Source organism: Argiope bruennichi, chromosome 9 (assembly GCF_947563725.1).
Source record: "Argiope bruennichi chromosome 9, qqArgBrue1.1, whole genome shotgun sequence".
NCBI classification, from domain to species: Eukaryota; Metazoa; Arthropoda; class Arachnida; order Araneae; family Araneidae; genus Argiope; species Argiope bruennichi.
The window spans coordinates 73,643,966-73,658,393 of NC_079159.1; the positions used below are offsets into that span (position 1 = coordinate 73,643,966).

The following is a 14,428-nucleotide window of genomic DNA, read 5'->3' on the forward strand; positions in this document are numbered from 1 at the left end:
AATTTTGCTTTATTTTTCTTTATAGCATATACAAAAAACAATAAATAACAGTCACATTCTTATGTTGAATTAATTTAAAGAGTATAACTAAGTAAAGAGAATTTGCAGTAATTTAAAGAGTATAACTAAGTAAAGAGTATTTAAAGTAATTTAAAGAGTATAAATAAATATAGAGTATTTGAAGTAATTTAAAGAGAATAAGTAAGTAAGGAGTATTTGAAGTAATTTAAAGTAATTTAAAGTTCCAAAATATATAATGCACTCATAACTATAATCAGTTCTGAATCATATATACATAAAAATAAAGGTTTCAAACATTGTTGAAACGAACTATTTTTGTTATTTTTCCTTTTTAATAATTCAAACGCATTTCTCTTCCAGGTAATTAAACTTGTGTCTCAATGGGCATTCCTCTATTGTGAGTTCGTTGTCTTTGCACTTAATATATTTCCGATCGTCGGCAGGATACAGGAATTTACCATTAGGAAATGGACACTTGAAACCTGAAAAAAGCAGTTGAGCAATGTTTCATAACATCTCATCATTCATTTATATGCTAGTGATTATTTGGCAATTATAAAAACTTGTCAATTTATATGCATCAGAAATTTATATTTTTTTCTTAACAGAATTTTGTAATTTAGTTCAATTTATTTAATATAATGTTTTATTGAGGCTTAGGATCATTCCTATTTGTTCCAATGCTTAAAAATACATTTATCACGTTGTTGATTTTATAAAAACTGGATGGATAATGTAAACAAATTTCCGCACTTTTTGAATATTGTTACACATTGTACAAAATTGTTATTACAACATTTGCTTTTATTCGATATTTACGATATTGTCCAAAATATTTTACAATATTGTACTGCTACTCGAGTGTATATGCTCATAATGGTTTATTAGCAACCTAGAGAAGGAGAATCTTTAAGGATTTGAATTTAATTCATAACGATTTAATCAGACCACGACAGTCAAACGACGTAATAATCAAAACGAACAAAATATTTTTCTAACCGAAATTGAAACCTGAGTATTTTTTCGAAAGCTATACTAAAGTAAAATAAAAACTAACACAGAAGGATTAGTAAAAACAATAATTTAAATTTCGATCGATTGTAACAAAAGCAGGTAAAATATTGCAATATTGTGTGTAAATATTATCATGAATTAGTGAGAATCAAGCATTATTTAATTAAAAAAAAGTAAGAATCCTATTTTTTGCATCACAATTATATTCAAAACAAGGAAAAATATATCTCGTATATATTGTTGCGAAAATCTTCCTGTGGATGTATGGTTAAGAAAGTCTAAAATGCTCTGTAACCCATAAGGATGTTTCATTTCGCAAAAACATGAAGTTCAGATAATAAAAGTGCAATCCAGATGTACATAAAGAATAGTACTTGCAGAAATCAATACCCCCTCCCCTCACACACACACACATACACAAACGATAGTGCCCAGGATGTAGCTACAGTGAACCAAGTCGAAAAGTGAGAATACTTCAAGGGAGAATTCATTCGATTGATTTTATTCGGTTCTAGGTTTAATGACAAGAAGCAGTACCCGCTAAAAAAACCGCTGGATCTAGAATCCTAATAGAAATATTGCTATAATTCTTGTATTTTCTAGAACCTCCATTTTTTCAGTCGCTACATTCATCGCCCAGTTCTGGGGTCATTGATTTGGTATCCATGCAGCATCGTTTAAAAATAACAGTGAATTTTCTTTCGTATATGAGACTAATCTGGTGGGGTAATATTACAAATTTGTAACAATATAACAACTCAAGAAAGGCCAACGCAAGGATATAACAACAATGTTGCTATCAAATAAAAGAAGGTGGAATTTTTATAAAATTTTCTCATGTAGAAAATTTTAATTAATATTGTCTAAAAATAAAAATATTATAATAGGCTCAAGTGGTTATGAGCTCTAACATCATATGAGAGCGATCTTTCAACTAATTTATAAAAAGACTCCAGTTTACTATTAAAAATTATTTTGAGTAAAAAATTATCCAAACCACATGTCAGCAAAAACAGTCTTCTGTTTTCTTTAAAATAATTTCTCGGAATTATTCAAATTAATTGCTTTTAATGTTTTAAAAATTTATGTCTATTACGGTTCGGACTATGTTAGATGAAGTATTAGCGTCTGATTCGTTAATTCATTACTTTCAGAAAATTTCCCCCTAATTACTTTGCAATTGAAATATAATTTCGATTTTTTTTTGAAGAACAAAATACTTCTGCCATGAATGATTCTTTCATATTTATTTCTATGACTGATATTATTCCAAATTGAAATGCGAGAAAAAATGAGACTATGGTTTTATAATGTGGCGCCATCTACTTGCAAACGCTTCAATTAGATTCTTAACTAACTTTCAAATAATTACTCCCAAGTTTTTTTCTCGGTATAGGAAGAAATGCTACAAAAGAAATTGCAATGTTAAACTGTAAGAACAAGAAAAAACAATTTTAAGATTTCATATGTACTAAAACTGATACTCTTTTTGTAGCAATAAGAAAATAACTGACATTTGCAATAATTTTAAATCCTTAAATTGTTAATTAAATTTCATTAAAATTTTTAAAAATGCATTATGTTGTTACTGTGAAAAATTAATTTCGACAGATATCCTTCTTAAGTATATCTACTACTTTCATGATCATATAAATATCTCTAACCATTTGTTGCCAAAAACTTTTCTTCAAAATAATTAAGTGTTAAAACATCAGCCTGTGTTCGACTTCTTGGGGCACATTTGACTCTTAATTCATTTTTACTGATGCCTATACTCGCCAACAGGGAAAATATGATTCAGAAATATTTGAAAATTAAGGATATTATCCGAAATTAAAGCCCAACTAAATCTTCAAACCTAAATTATATGAAACTATTTCTTAAAACTCTTTTAGGAAGCCATACGAAACTTAATATTTTCTTACGAGAGCCATCTAAAAGTTGAAAACAAAGCTTCTACAACCAATAGAATTGACTGCCGCAGGGAACAATCAATCTTTTTGAAATTGTTGAAATTTACCTACCTAAATTGTGAAAACTTATAATGTAATAAAGTTATGACAGTGGAAGGCGATAATATTCTATATTAAAATTATTTTTATGATTAGTATTATAACAAAGGTTTTGGACCTTTATAATAACAAGATAAAATAATAATCTGATAAGCTTTAATGCTATTCAAAGGTATATTCTCTGCTTGTATACATTTTACACCTGTCTAATTTTGCATCTATATTAAATTTTATTAAAATGTATCTATTAGTTTCGTACTTTCTTATATATGAAGTATACAAGTAGAAAGTATTACAGTCGTCAAAAAAATTCGAACTCAATATTTTGATGAATCTCTATGGTTCAACTCTCTCTGGATCCGAAAAATACATTTTTGGAATTACGTCTATCTGTCTGCAAGGTAACTTAAAAGCGTTTTGAGCTAGAGGAATGAAATTTGGTATAAAATCTTTACATCAGATTTGTAGAATACAAAATACATTTAGAGGATATCTTTGTCAGTTGTTCGAATGAAACTGAACACGTTAATTATAAAACATTACGTGTCAGATAAAATTTAATGCACAGCTTTATCATCTAAAATTTAGATTCGAATTAAATTTGGTGCCAAATTAAGAGGTCGTCAAAAGGATCGTGTTTAAAAGTTGGCCGTCGGTCTGTTCTTTTGTAGATATATAAACGCAACAATTCAAAAGCACAATGATTTAAATAAATGGAACTTTTTATGTGATTTTTTTCCTCTACAATTGAAGTTCTATGTCAAATTTTTTATCTATCTGAATCTGTATTTTACACATTTATTAGAGAGTATCTGAAAATAATTCAGGGAGACCACTCATTCTGAGTTTATTAAGTTTACCTGTTATAGGGTGTAAGTATAAATAATTGATTTTTGTGTTTTGAGAGTAGCAATACTTTTTTTTCCTTATGGAATTTTAAATAAAATAAATGCGAGGACTAGCTATTCTCCCACCATATTTATACTGTTAATTTAGTAATAGTTAATAGTAATAGTTTAGTAATTAGTTAATTTAGTTAACTTATGAAATGAAATGAAAATACTATTTTCAGTTACATTTGCATAATAATCATAGACCATTCTGATTAATTAGGCTATCATGTAAAGGGGCGAAATCGGTTCATTTACTGAAACTGGGGACTGTGTCAATATTTAATTTTACGAAATGTCACGAAAATCGGTTCTTTACGGAAGAAAGAAATGAACGTGAGGACGTATCCAAGGTTCATAATCTTTTATATGACAGAAAAATTTGCGAAATCAACCCAGTGGTTGGAAACTTTATCGTGGTTTATTCACATAGAGAACATATATGACAAACTATTTTTTTGAGATTTTTGTCCAAAATATTAGGGTGACCCATAAGTTTCCTTCCTATTTCTAGTATTAAATGAATACACAATAGTTTACTGTTAAGACATTATTACTGTATAGATATTATGAAGATATAATACTATTTAAGACACAATTTATTTTATTATATAAGAACCCTTTTGCTCTATTACCTTCTTCCATCTCTCAGGAAGTCTCATCATGCCTTTTTTCCAAAATTGTTGTGTTTTGGACAAGAAACAATCCTCGAGGTGCTCTTTTGTTTCGTTGATGGATATAAAGCGCTTATCGTGAAGAGAATTTTTAAGGACAGAGAGAAGTAATAATCAGATGGAGCGAGATCTGGAGAGTATGCAGGTTGCGGTAAAACATCCCAATCAAACTGTAAGAGCTTCTGTCTTACGACTAATGCAATATGTGATCTCGTGTTGTCATGATGAAAAACAACGCCTCGTCAATTCATTAATTCTGGCCGATTTTTTTTTTTTTTTTGGATATGACAGTTTTTAATTGATTCAGTTGATGACAATACTTCGTAGAATTTATTTTTTTACTTTGAGAAGGAGCTTGTAGAAAATTACGCATTCTCAATCTCACCAAATGGACAAAAAACCTTTTCTGGGACGTAGTCCCTGCTTGGGGTGTATTAGAGCTTTGTACTACTGAAACCGATGACATAGACGGCTAATAGATAAGCCTGCATGTTTGTACAAGCAGAAACAAATAAGGCAATTCATAAAGCGATAAAAAAGAAGCTTTTAGGACACCCTATTAGAAAAATTGAGAGACAGGCGGACATTGATGACATATTTAGGAGTTAAAATCTGTCATATGAAATTAAACGTAGTGGTATTGGCCCATTAGTTGAGGCTGGAGGGCTGGTTCTTATACTTTCATATTTATTTTAAATACCTAAATTATTACAATCTTTATATCCCAAAGTAATAGTTATTTATGTTATAGTTGCCATCTTATTGGATTTTCATTAACATAAAATAGTTAATATAATTTAAAATACCTATAAATTATATAAAATTGTAATGATATCTTACTCCAAGTGAATTTTATACTCTAGAGCCATACTCTAGATAAATAAATTCATTATGGGAAATAGTAATAAGAATTTATTTTAAAAAAATTGTCATCTTTGACTAACCAAAAGGTGAGGACTGAGCGTTCTCACCATCGCATTCTGCGGAGGGTATACATTTTCCTTCAGAATTCCTCACAAAACCCTTGTTGCAGATGCATCCTGGACGGCAAATAAGGGGACAAGGAAAGAACCAGTCTTTGTAGTTTTGACAGTTCCTCTGACATGCGGCTCCGCACAAACTGGTATGTTCATTTTCAGGACAACTTTTATCGTCTTTTTCTAAAGAAAAAGATACATTAAAAATAACACTGTTCCGAGAAAAGAAGGAATATTATATATTTCTTGCCAGAAATATATAATAGGTTATAGATATAACCTATCATTTCTGGCAAGAGGAGTATTCTCTATTTAATATACATATTTTGCAATAAATAATAAGATTTCAAGTGTGTTTGGTCCTCATAGGAAATATTCTTCTTTCATTCATTCCTTTACTCGCTAGTTTCTATATTAGCCAATACACAAATTCTATTCGAATATTTTCGTTCTGAAGTAGAAATTTCAAAATTGATCAGTTTTCAGATATAACCTATCATTTTTGGTAAGAACAGTGTTCTTCATTTAAGATACATATTTTTCAATAAATAAAATGGGAAAACAGCTAGAAAAATGATCGGCAATATAATAAAATTTCAAGTGTGTTTGGTTCTCGAAGGAAATATTCTTCGAACATTCTGTCTTTTATTCGCTAGTTCCCAACTTAATAGACAATTTCTATCCGAATATTTTCGTTCTGAAGCCGAAATTTCAAAATAAATTATATTGCAATAATTGATTCTCTATACAAAGGATTCTTGAGATATTATAAGCTAAATCATTACTGCGCAGCGTTCCATATTTAATACACATATTTTCCAATAAATAAAAAGGGAAGATAACAAAATAATTGGTAATATAATAAGATTTCAAGTGTGTTTGGTGCTCATAGGAAATATTCTTTTATCATTCACTCCCTAGTTTTCATCTTAGCCAATGCGCAAATTCTATCCGAATATTTCGTTCTTAAGTAGAAATTTCAAAATTATTTATATTGCAGTAGTTGATTTTTTTATACAAAGGATTCTTGAGAGATTATAAACCAAATTCTTATGTTCTATTTAGCTTTTATTTATTGTGGTATGATGAATTGCTTCTAGTGCTGCTCGCTTAGATTGAAAAAAATACATTACAAAAACTTCTGCATTCTAGTGTTAAATTTGGAACACATCGTAATATATATCCGAAGCAGGATCTGGAGTCAATATAAATAATAAAACTTCTTGGTATTGGAGAAATTCAGTTGTAATAATTTTTTCTGGAAAAATTAAGCATCTCTGGATGAATCGCTTAACACATTTGTCTGCTGATATTCGAATACCGCTTTATTGGGGCATGCTGGCGGCATAATTCTTGTGTTTTGAAATGCCAATGTGTGCTAAGGGGAAATTTGAAATTCCCATAATACATTCGAAATGGATATTGGAGGGAATCATTTCCCCTAAAACACACACACAAAAAAAAGGAAAGAAAAAACGACCAAGATTACAATTTATTTCCCAGCCCATAAACAACTCCCCATCCAAACATTGGATCTGGAGTTCAAACTGCTGCCACTTGTGTAAACATTCCTTCTGTAAGAATATCATAAAGAATTCTTCAAAACGCTTTTCCCGATTGTTTTCTAAACTTCTTCTGAGCAAATTATAGATTTCAGTATACTGAGAATTTGCTCGACATCTCTCGCATGAAAAGGATGTGTCCAATTGACTAGAATAGCAAAATGTATACTTAGTTTGTTTTGAGATTGCTTATTATCTATCTGATATTTTCTTCTTTATTTGCTTTCATAAAAAATATGCTAATTATTTTATATTGAAATCAATAAAAGATATTTATGAATTCAATTAAAACACTTATGCCATTTTTTTTTGTTAAATCTCCCATGTAGAATGTAACTACTGGCTTTCTATGTCTTGCAGGAATTGCATTTGCGATGTTGAGATCAACACCAGGCATTTAACAATTTTAGGTGACTGAAGATTACTTTAAGACATCGTTGGTACATTAATAATTTGCTAAAAATCATAAAAAACAATTTTTATTTTTTTATAATTAAGGAACGTTTGTTATTTAATGCTGCCACCTTTCTGTCTGTTGTACTGTTCAGCAATAAGCCTTTTAGTTTTGAGAATTGCAATAATTTTCTTTTTTTTTAATATTTAATCATTAATTAAAAACTATAAAAATATATTTGAGTTTCATTAGTATAATTCTTAAGCACAATTAAATCATTATCAAATCAAACTTTAGTTGCTTTTTTAAAATTCTCAAGGATAATTAAAGTACCATTAAGAATCTAAAGAAGAATCCCAATTGCCTTGGATTGAACTTATTTTTCTGTTTTCTTTTAAAATGTAATTTTTAAAGTAAATTATTTTTCTCTCAGAATTTTTCCAGTTATAGGAAAGAGGATAATTTGCTCATATGTATTGATATTTTCGTGTTCTTATCTTTTTTTAAAAATTGAAAATTTATTAAATTTTAAGAGTCGCTGGTAACAATTTTGTATAGAATTTTAAGAAAAGTTTCATTTACTAGAACCCACTGATGTTTATAATTTATTCCAATAAATTCTTTTTAAAGCTATTTTCAGGATTCCATAATTTGTTTCTTTGTAAAATTCTTTTCTTTTGTGGTATCCATTTCGTTGTTGTAATGAAAATTGTTCATTACTGGTAAGGTTTCTTTTCTTACTAATTCCAGTTTCAAGATCTGATGTTGAGAAAAAAGACTTTTGACAAAAGAATGAAAATTTTACTATAATTTTAAATTCTTTTCCGTATAGAGAATTGATTCCGAGAAAGAAATTCTACAGGATGGATTTTGAGCAGGAAAGACTTCCTGTTTAAAATGACCTTGGACAGTTTTTATTGTTACGATAAAAAAGGGTGCTTGGAAGCCTGTTTTATTTAAATGCAACGCCATATGGGTAATTAATATTTAAACAGATCTTCAATAAGATTATCATTGTGGGATCATGGATTTGTTGCATATAAATGAACAGACTTTATTGTTGATCAATCTTTATTCTTCTGACAAAAAAAAACTGATATGAAGGCAGTTTCGTTTAGAAATTTATTACCATATTTTAGAAAACCATATTACCATGTTTTCAACTATACTTCCTCCATTCGAATCTATGTCTTTGAAAATACTTTCTGGTCAAATTATTGCAATTTTTTCAAAGGATAAAAAAAAAGATATTAAAAAAATACGTTATGTTTTTATTTAAAAAATTATGCTTACCTGAACCTACGGGCCACCCACAAATCAAAGCTGCAATGAAGAAAAATTTATCTGTATAAAATGACAAAATTTAAAGTAAAAATCAGAGTGGTTATAATAAATTAAGATCTCTTTTTTTATGAGGAATTGGCAGTAATTAATGCCATTCCAGTCTTCCATATGATTTCTAAATGAGTCAAAACAATATTCTATCTAAAAACTAAAAAGAAAAACAAATGATAAATAGGAAAATTGAACTCCTAGTTGTATTATTTTTAGCGAACTTATGTAAATTCAAATACAAGGTGATTAAAATTAAAACGCTCCTACTCTGAGATCTCTATATATCGAACTATTCAGTGTAAAAGCTCGAAAATTGCTGAATATTTATTAAAGGCATGAGGAAACGGATTACGTGAAAAAAAATTAGTTCTAGAAACACCGAAAGGTGGCGCTGTACAACAAAAAAATATGCTGAAAAGATGCAAATCAGCGATGTAATCAGACACTTTTCAGCGATGGCTTCGCACTTTGCTTGTGAAGCTATTTAATGAAAACAAAAGGAATGCTGCAGCTGCACTTCGAGAGTTTTGTCAGCTTGAAAATTTACTCAAAAAGTAGGAAATACCAAAACATGCTTGAAAATTTTTTGTACCTCAAACGCAACAGCTCCAATGTCTTGATACAGAACAGAACGCCGTCTCATACCCCCGTATCCGTGACCATTCTGGTCACTGAACGGTTTGGTAAGCATGTTACGGAAATTTTATTTAATTAACAAAATATTTACAATAGGAAAACGAAACAAAAATAACTATTTACAGAATTTACAATTATATAAGAAATTATATTATGATGAGACCGTTTACATAATTTTTCAACTTAGAAATATAATTTGTAGTAATAAACTTAGAAATTTAATGCAGATTGAGAGATAAAATTTCTAAAAATATACATATAATCTGTGTTCGCTTATTTTTTATGATATAGTAGATCAGGATGCAGTTAAAAAAAATCAGATGGAAAATAATTTGAGAAATGGAAATGAAGACAGTCTCTGTTTGATTGAAATGTGTGATTGAATGTCTTGATACAATTAGTTTTATGCAAGATGAAGCGCCACCATACGTTTGTACAGCAGTTTCTTCGGCAACATTTTACTAATGATAGTCATGCGTTTCCGGCAACCTAACCATCGCATTCTACACATCTTTATCCCTGTGATTTTTGGTTTTGGAGTACTTAAATAAATCTTATTCATTGAGAACGTCTGGTAACCTTTCTACATTTGAAAGACAGTACCACTCTGCATGTGAGAAGTATCTCAATCGACCAATTACGATCCACAGTTGAACAAGCTGTTCACGGAATGCAGATTTTACATCTGGAAGAAGGGACCATATTCAGCAGTTTCCCTTGCATCGGTAAGGTCTTTGTGGTTGAATGTTTCATATGTTCGAATAAAATGTGTTACAAATGAGTATTTTGAATCTTTTTAGCATATTTTTTGTTGTAAAGCGTCATCTGTCGGTATTTCTGGAATTTTTTTCGTGTAATCTGTTTTTCCATGTCTTGAATAGCGTGTTCAACAATTTTGAAGCCTTTACACTGAGTAAAGAGAGCTCAGAGTTAGGATGTTTTAATTTTGATCATCTCTTATTACTTTTTTTCTGAAATACGTTTCGTTGATATTTATTAGCAATGGTTTCACTAAGTTACAAAGACAACAAAAATATCGTTTATACATACTGTGTTTAGAATAAAAAATTATGTGTAATCAGCCAAGAAGTGTGTGTAATGAACTAAGTTTCCATAAACTGATCTGGAAATTTCTCTGTTTAAACTGAAATTAGAACCACTTGCTTTGTCTCAGAAAATGGATTTTTTTATATTTTATTTATTTGTCTAGTGTTAATCAAGTGCTCCGAAATCGTAACATGCAAGTCTAAATAAAGTTTCTTCTATTTTAAAAAACAGTTACCCCTACCCCTACATTTTCTTTCCTGACAGTAAAGACAATTTCTATTTATGTATGTATTAGACTCTGTATTAGAATGATATTTATTTGACCTGTATACATAGAACCACCTGAAGATAGCATGCAATATCCCACAATATGTATCCTGCAGCTAACTTGGACAAAATAAAATACGTAAAAATCTTTGTTCCTGATTTTCTTCTCCTGATTTTTCCTTTCAAATCATACAGTACAAAAAAAATCTTCATTGCATACTGATCATATTATGAAGCCAGAAAATATGAATGTCTTTGACTATAAAAACTGGGTTTTTAATTGCATTAAAGAAGTAAACAGTGAAAATTTACAAAACTCCTAGCTATATGTATTTGTTGTTATCCAATCTGTCTTTCTGCCATATTAGATGGGATAGTAAAAAGCTTGCCTGTTCAGGTATTTCTTTTCTTCTTTTTATTTTATCATCTACAAAAACACTTAAAAATTAGTTATGTTAAGAAGTTAAAAGACATAATGAAGGTACTGTACCCAAAGATTGGTCACAATGAGCATCGCAAGGCGAATCACATTCTTCGGTTTCTTCGCTGAAGTGTAATCCACGTGGACAGGATTTCACACTTTTTCGGCCATTAGAGCATTCAATGTAACGACTACAGCTGGATACATCCATGAACTTTCCATCTTTTTCACATTCAGGATCAGAATCTTTCTCTGTAAATCAAATATTAAATATCTTCATAGGGTATTAAACAGTTACCAATCTAGAAATATAATAATCCTTTTAAATGTAACACTAATAATATCGAAAATAATAGGTTTTATTTAGCATTTACGCATTTTTATTTTGCTTGTTTCATATCTGTATATACAGATAGAATTTATTTGATTTTACTTTTCATTCTTTTTTTTTTTATGTTTTAAATTTTGTGCGCTTGTGCAGCCTTGATTATAGTATACTAATTTAATATATTCAGAGTTTAATTATCACTTAATCTATTCGTATGATTAAAATTTGACTCCGTAGTCGTGGCGCCATCTGGTAGGAAAAATTTGAAGCTATGTTATTTCTCAGATATAATTTGACATTTTTTGAATTATTATTTTGAAGTCGAATATTTATCTTTATGGGATATTGAATAGTATAAGGACCAGGAAGAACATCCTTAGTGAAAAGCTACCTCATCAACAGAGAATATTGAACACAAAATGAAATAAACTATCCACGAGAAATGTGGTCACATTAAAAGAGGCCAATGCCCTTCTAGCAAAGTGATTTAATTGATAAAAATATCGGCTCTTTTCTCTGAAATTTTGTATTTATAATTCTTGTGAATCTGAAAAGTTTTTTCATGATACAATGTTTATGCGAAACGCTTATTTTATTTTGTATATGCTATTTTATAACTATTGAGTTCTGCCATTTCTTGGCTTAGTTTCTAATGCGAATCTGAATAGAACAACTTAAAAATAACTTTACTATCTGCTTGTAATTATTAAAAATTTATTTAAAAACTAACTTACCTTCTCCCAAAGGCCATGCACATTCCGCAGCTGAAATTTTAAAAAAATAGTAAAATAATTTATTACAAGCTATTAAATAACAATTTAATTTGTTTATTTTAAAATATGATACAAAAAGCAGTAAAAATCCATTAGAAGTTTTGTATGAAATCATAATTTCACATGTGATAAAAGTATAAAAAATTTCCACGATAAATAATTATTCCACAATTAAATAATTCGAATACATAAAAATTGAAATGTAAGCAAAAATTCAAATGTGGGCAGTTACCTATACTGGGCCTATATAATGAACCCCAATCCACAATTTTATTAAATATTTGAGAAATCAATTAGGCAACATTTACTACTACAATGTATATCTGATTTTTAGAATAATTTTATTACAGAGAGAGCTAAATAATTATTTGGCAACTAAGCAATTTCAATACATCAAATTTAAATATAAGTAAAAAAAAAATTCAAAGTTGGACAGTTATCTATATTGCACCTACATCGTAAACCTCAATCCACAATTCTATTGAATATTTGAGAAGTAAAATAGGCAACATTTGTTACTACAATGCATATATGATTTTTGGAATAATATTTTGGAGAGAGCGCTACTTCATTTCTGTTACAGAACTAGTACAGTACACTCCCGATTATCCGCGGAATTGGGTGGCGCGGCCGCCGCGGATAACAAAAATCGCGGATAATCCGGAAAAAAAATCTAAAAACGGGTATAGCAAAAGAGAAAACAGTCATTCCAACTTTGAAAAATCGTTTTATGTACAATAAAACGTAAAATAAACAGCAGGAAATGTTTAACTAACGCTTAATATTTTAGTATATCACTCAAAACTAACCTAAAATGCATTTTGTTAATGAAAACAGAAAAGTGCTTTGTACTTACGAGAGGCGTCAAGGATACACAGAAAAATTAATACATACGTACTGTTTTAATTCTGTAATGTATTATGTAATTACAAAAGCATAACTGTAAAACTACACCTTTTTGAAGAAATCAGTCATTTGTGTTTGCTTCTTGCTTTGGAAGCATTTTGTCTTTGCTTGGAAGCAAAAAAAAAAAAAAACTTAGTGCGGCAGGCGCGAATAATCGGGAGTCTACTGTATTTTCCTTTGACATAGTTTTAAAGTACGGAGCAAAATATGTAATTATATGCTTAGTAAGGAAATTTATTTGATCCCAATATTTATTTTACTAAAATAATTTAAACATCGGGTTAGTTTATTTTGATGTTGCTATTAAAGTTATTCAGACTGGACCACATATGTTACTTAAATTGGAGTGTCTAAATTAATAAGGGTATTATTTTGAGCTGGAATCATAGTCCAAAAAGCAGGTAAAATTACAAGTAGGTCCTAATAAATTTGAAGTGAAACAAGCCAAATTTAAAATCGAGCAATAAAAGGACATCAAAGACACAGAAAGTACTTTCTTAAAGGACAAACTCTAAAATTCGTTTTATTTTTATCATAGTTTGAGAACTAGAAATATAGAAGAACTATATATCCTTTCGAATAAAATATCCTATTTGAGTTTATATATTATTTGATAGTATGGATTTAAAATCAATTACTTTCGTAATATTATAAATGTATTTAAAAATTCTGAAGGTTCAATCTCAGAATTTTCTATCACAATTTTGTTTCATTGAACCGATGCAATTTTTTATTCTACATATTTCTATTTTAAAGTATATTTCTGATAAAAGATGATTATATTGTGTTGAAGTTCTATAAACTATAAAAGATGTCTAATTCTTTTTTTTATTATTAATATCACTTCTCCATCTCTTTAAAGTAAAAAAAAAAAAAAAAAAAAAAAAACGTTTTGGCTATATTAATTTGGCAATCTTTCCAAATATGGTGAACTCAAGTTAAAAAACAAAGATTCTTTAATAGATAACATTTAAAATTTCAAAAATGTCCGGAGCTCCTACAAAAAAGTAAGCTTTTGATCTTTTAACAGTGAATTTAGTTCTTTGGTGAATAGGTTGTAATGACTTGACTGCAAAACTCAGCTTTGGATTGAAAAATATTAACGGGTCCAAAATTGATTTCACAAGCCTTCAACTATATTGGTCTGGTGCAAATAAAAGCTCTCTCAATG

At 29.1% G+C, this 14,428-nt stretch overlaps 1 protein-coding gene across 1 annotated transcript in view; it reads right to left on the reverse strand.

Moving 5' to 3' along the window:
* Positions 1 to 270: 270 nt before the first annotated feature.
* Positions 271 to 14,428, reverse strand: part of LOC129984976 (papilin-like) — a 46,426-nt gene continuing 32,268 nt past the window's right edge. Inside the window, exons 13-17 of the mRNA XM_056094913.1 lie at positions 12,313 to 12,342; positions 11,320 to 11,502; positions 8,838 to 8,867; positions 5,556 to 5,771; positions 271 to 503 (exon numbers count right to left, since the gene is read on the reverse strand). Coding sequence (XP_055950888.1) covers positions 361 to 503; positions 5,556 to 5,771; positions 8,838 to 8,867; positions 11,320 to 11,502; positions 12,313 to 12,342 — 602 coding nt within the window. The 3' untranslated portion in view covers positions 271 to 360. The remainder of the gene's footprint in view (positions 504 to 5,555; positions 5,772 to 8,837; positions 8,868 to 11,319; positions 11,503 to 12,312; positions 12,343 to 14,428) is intronic.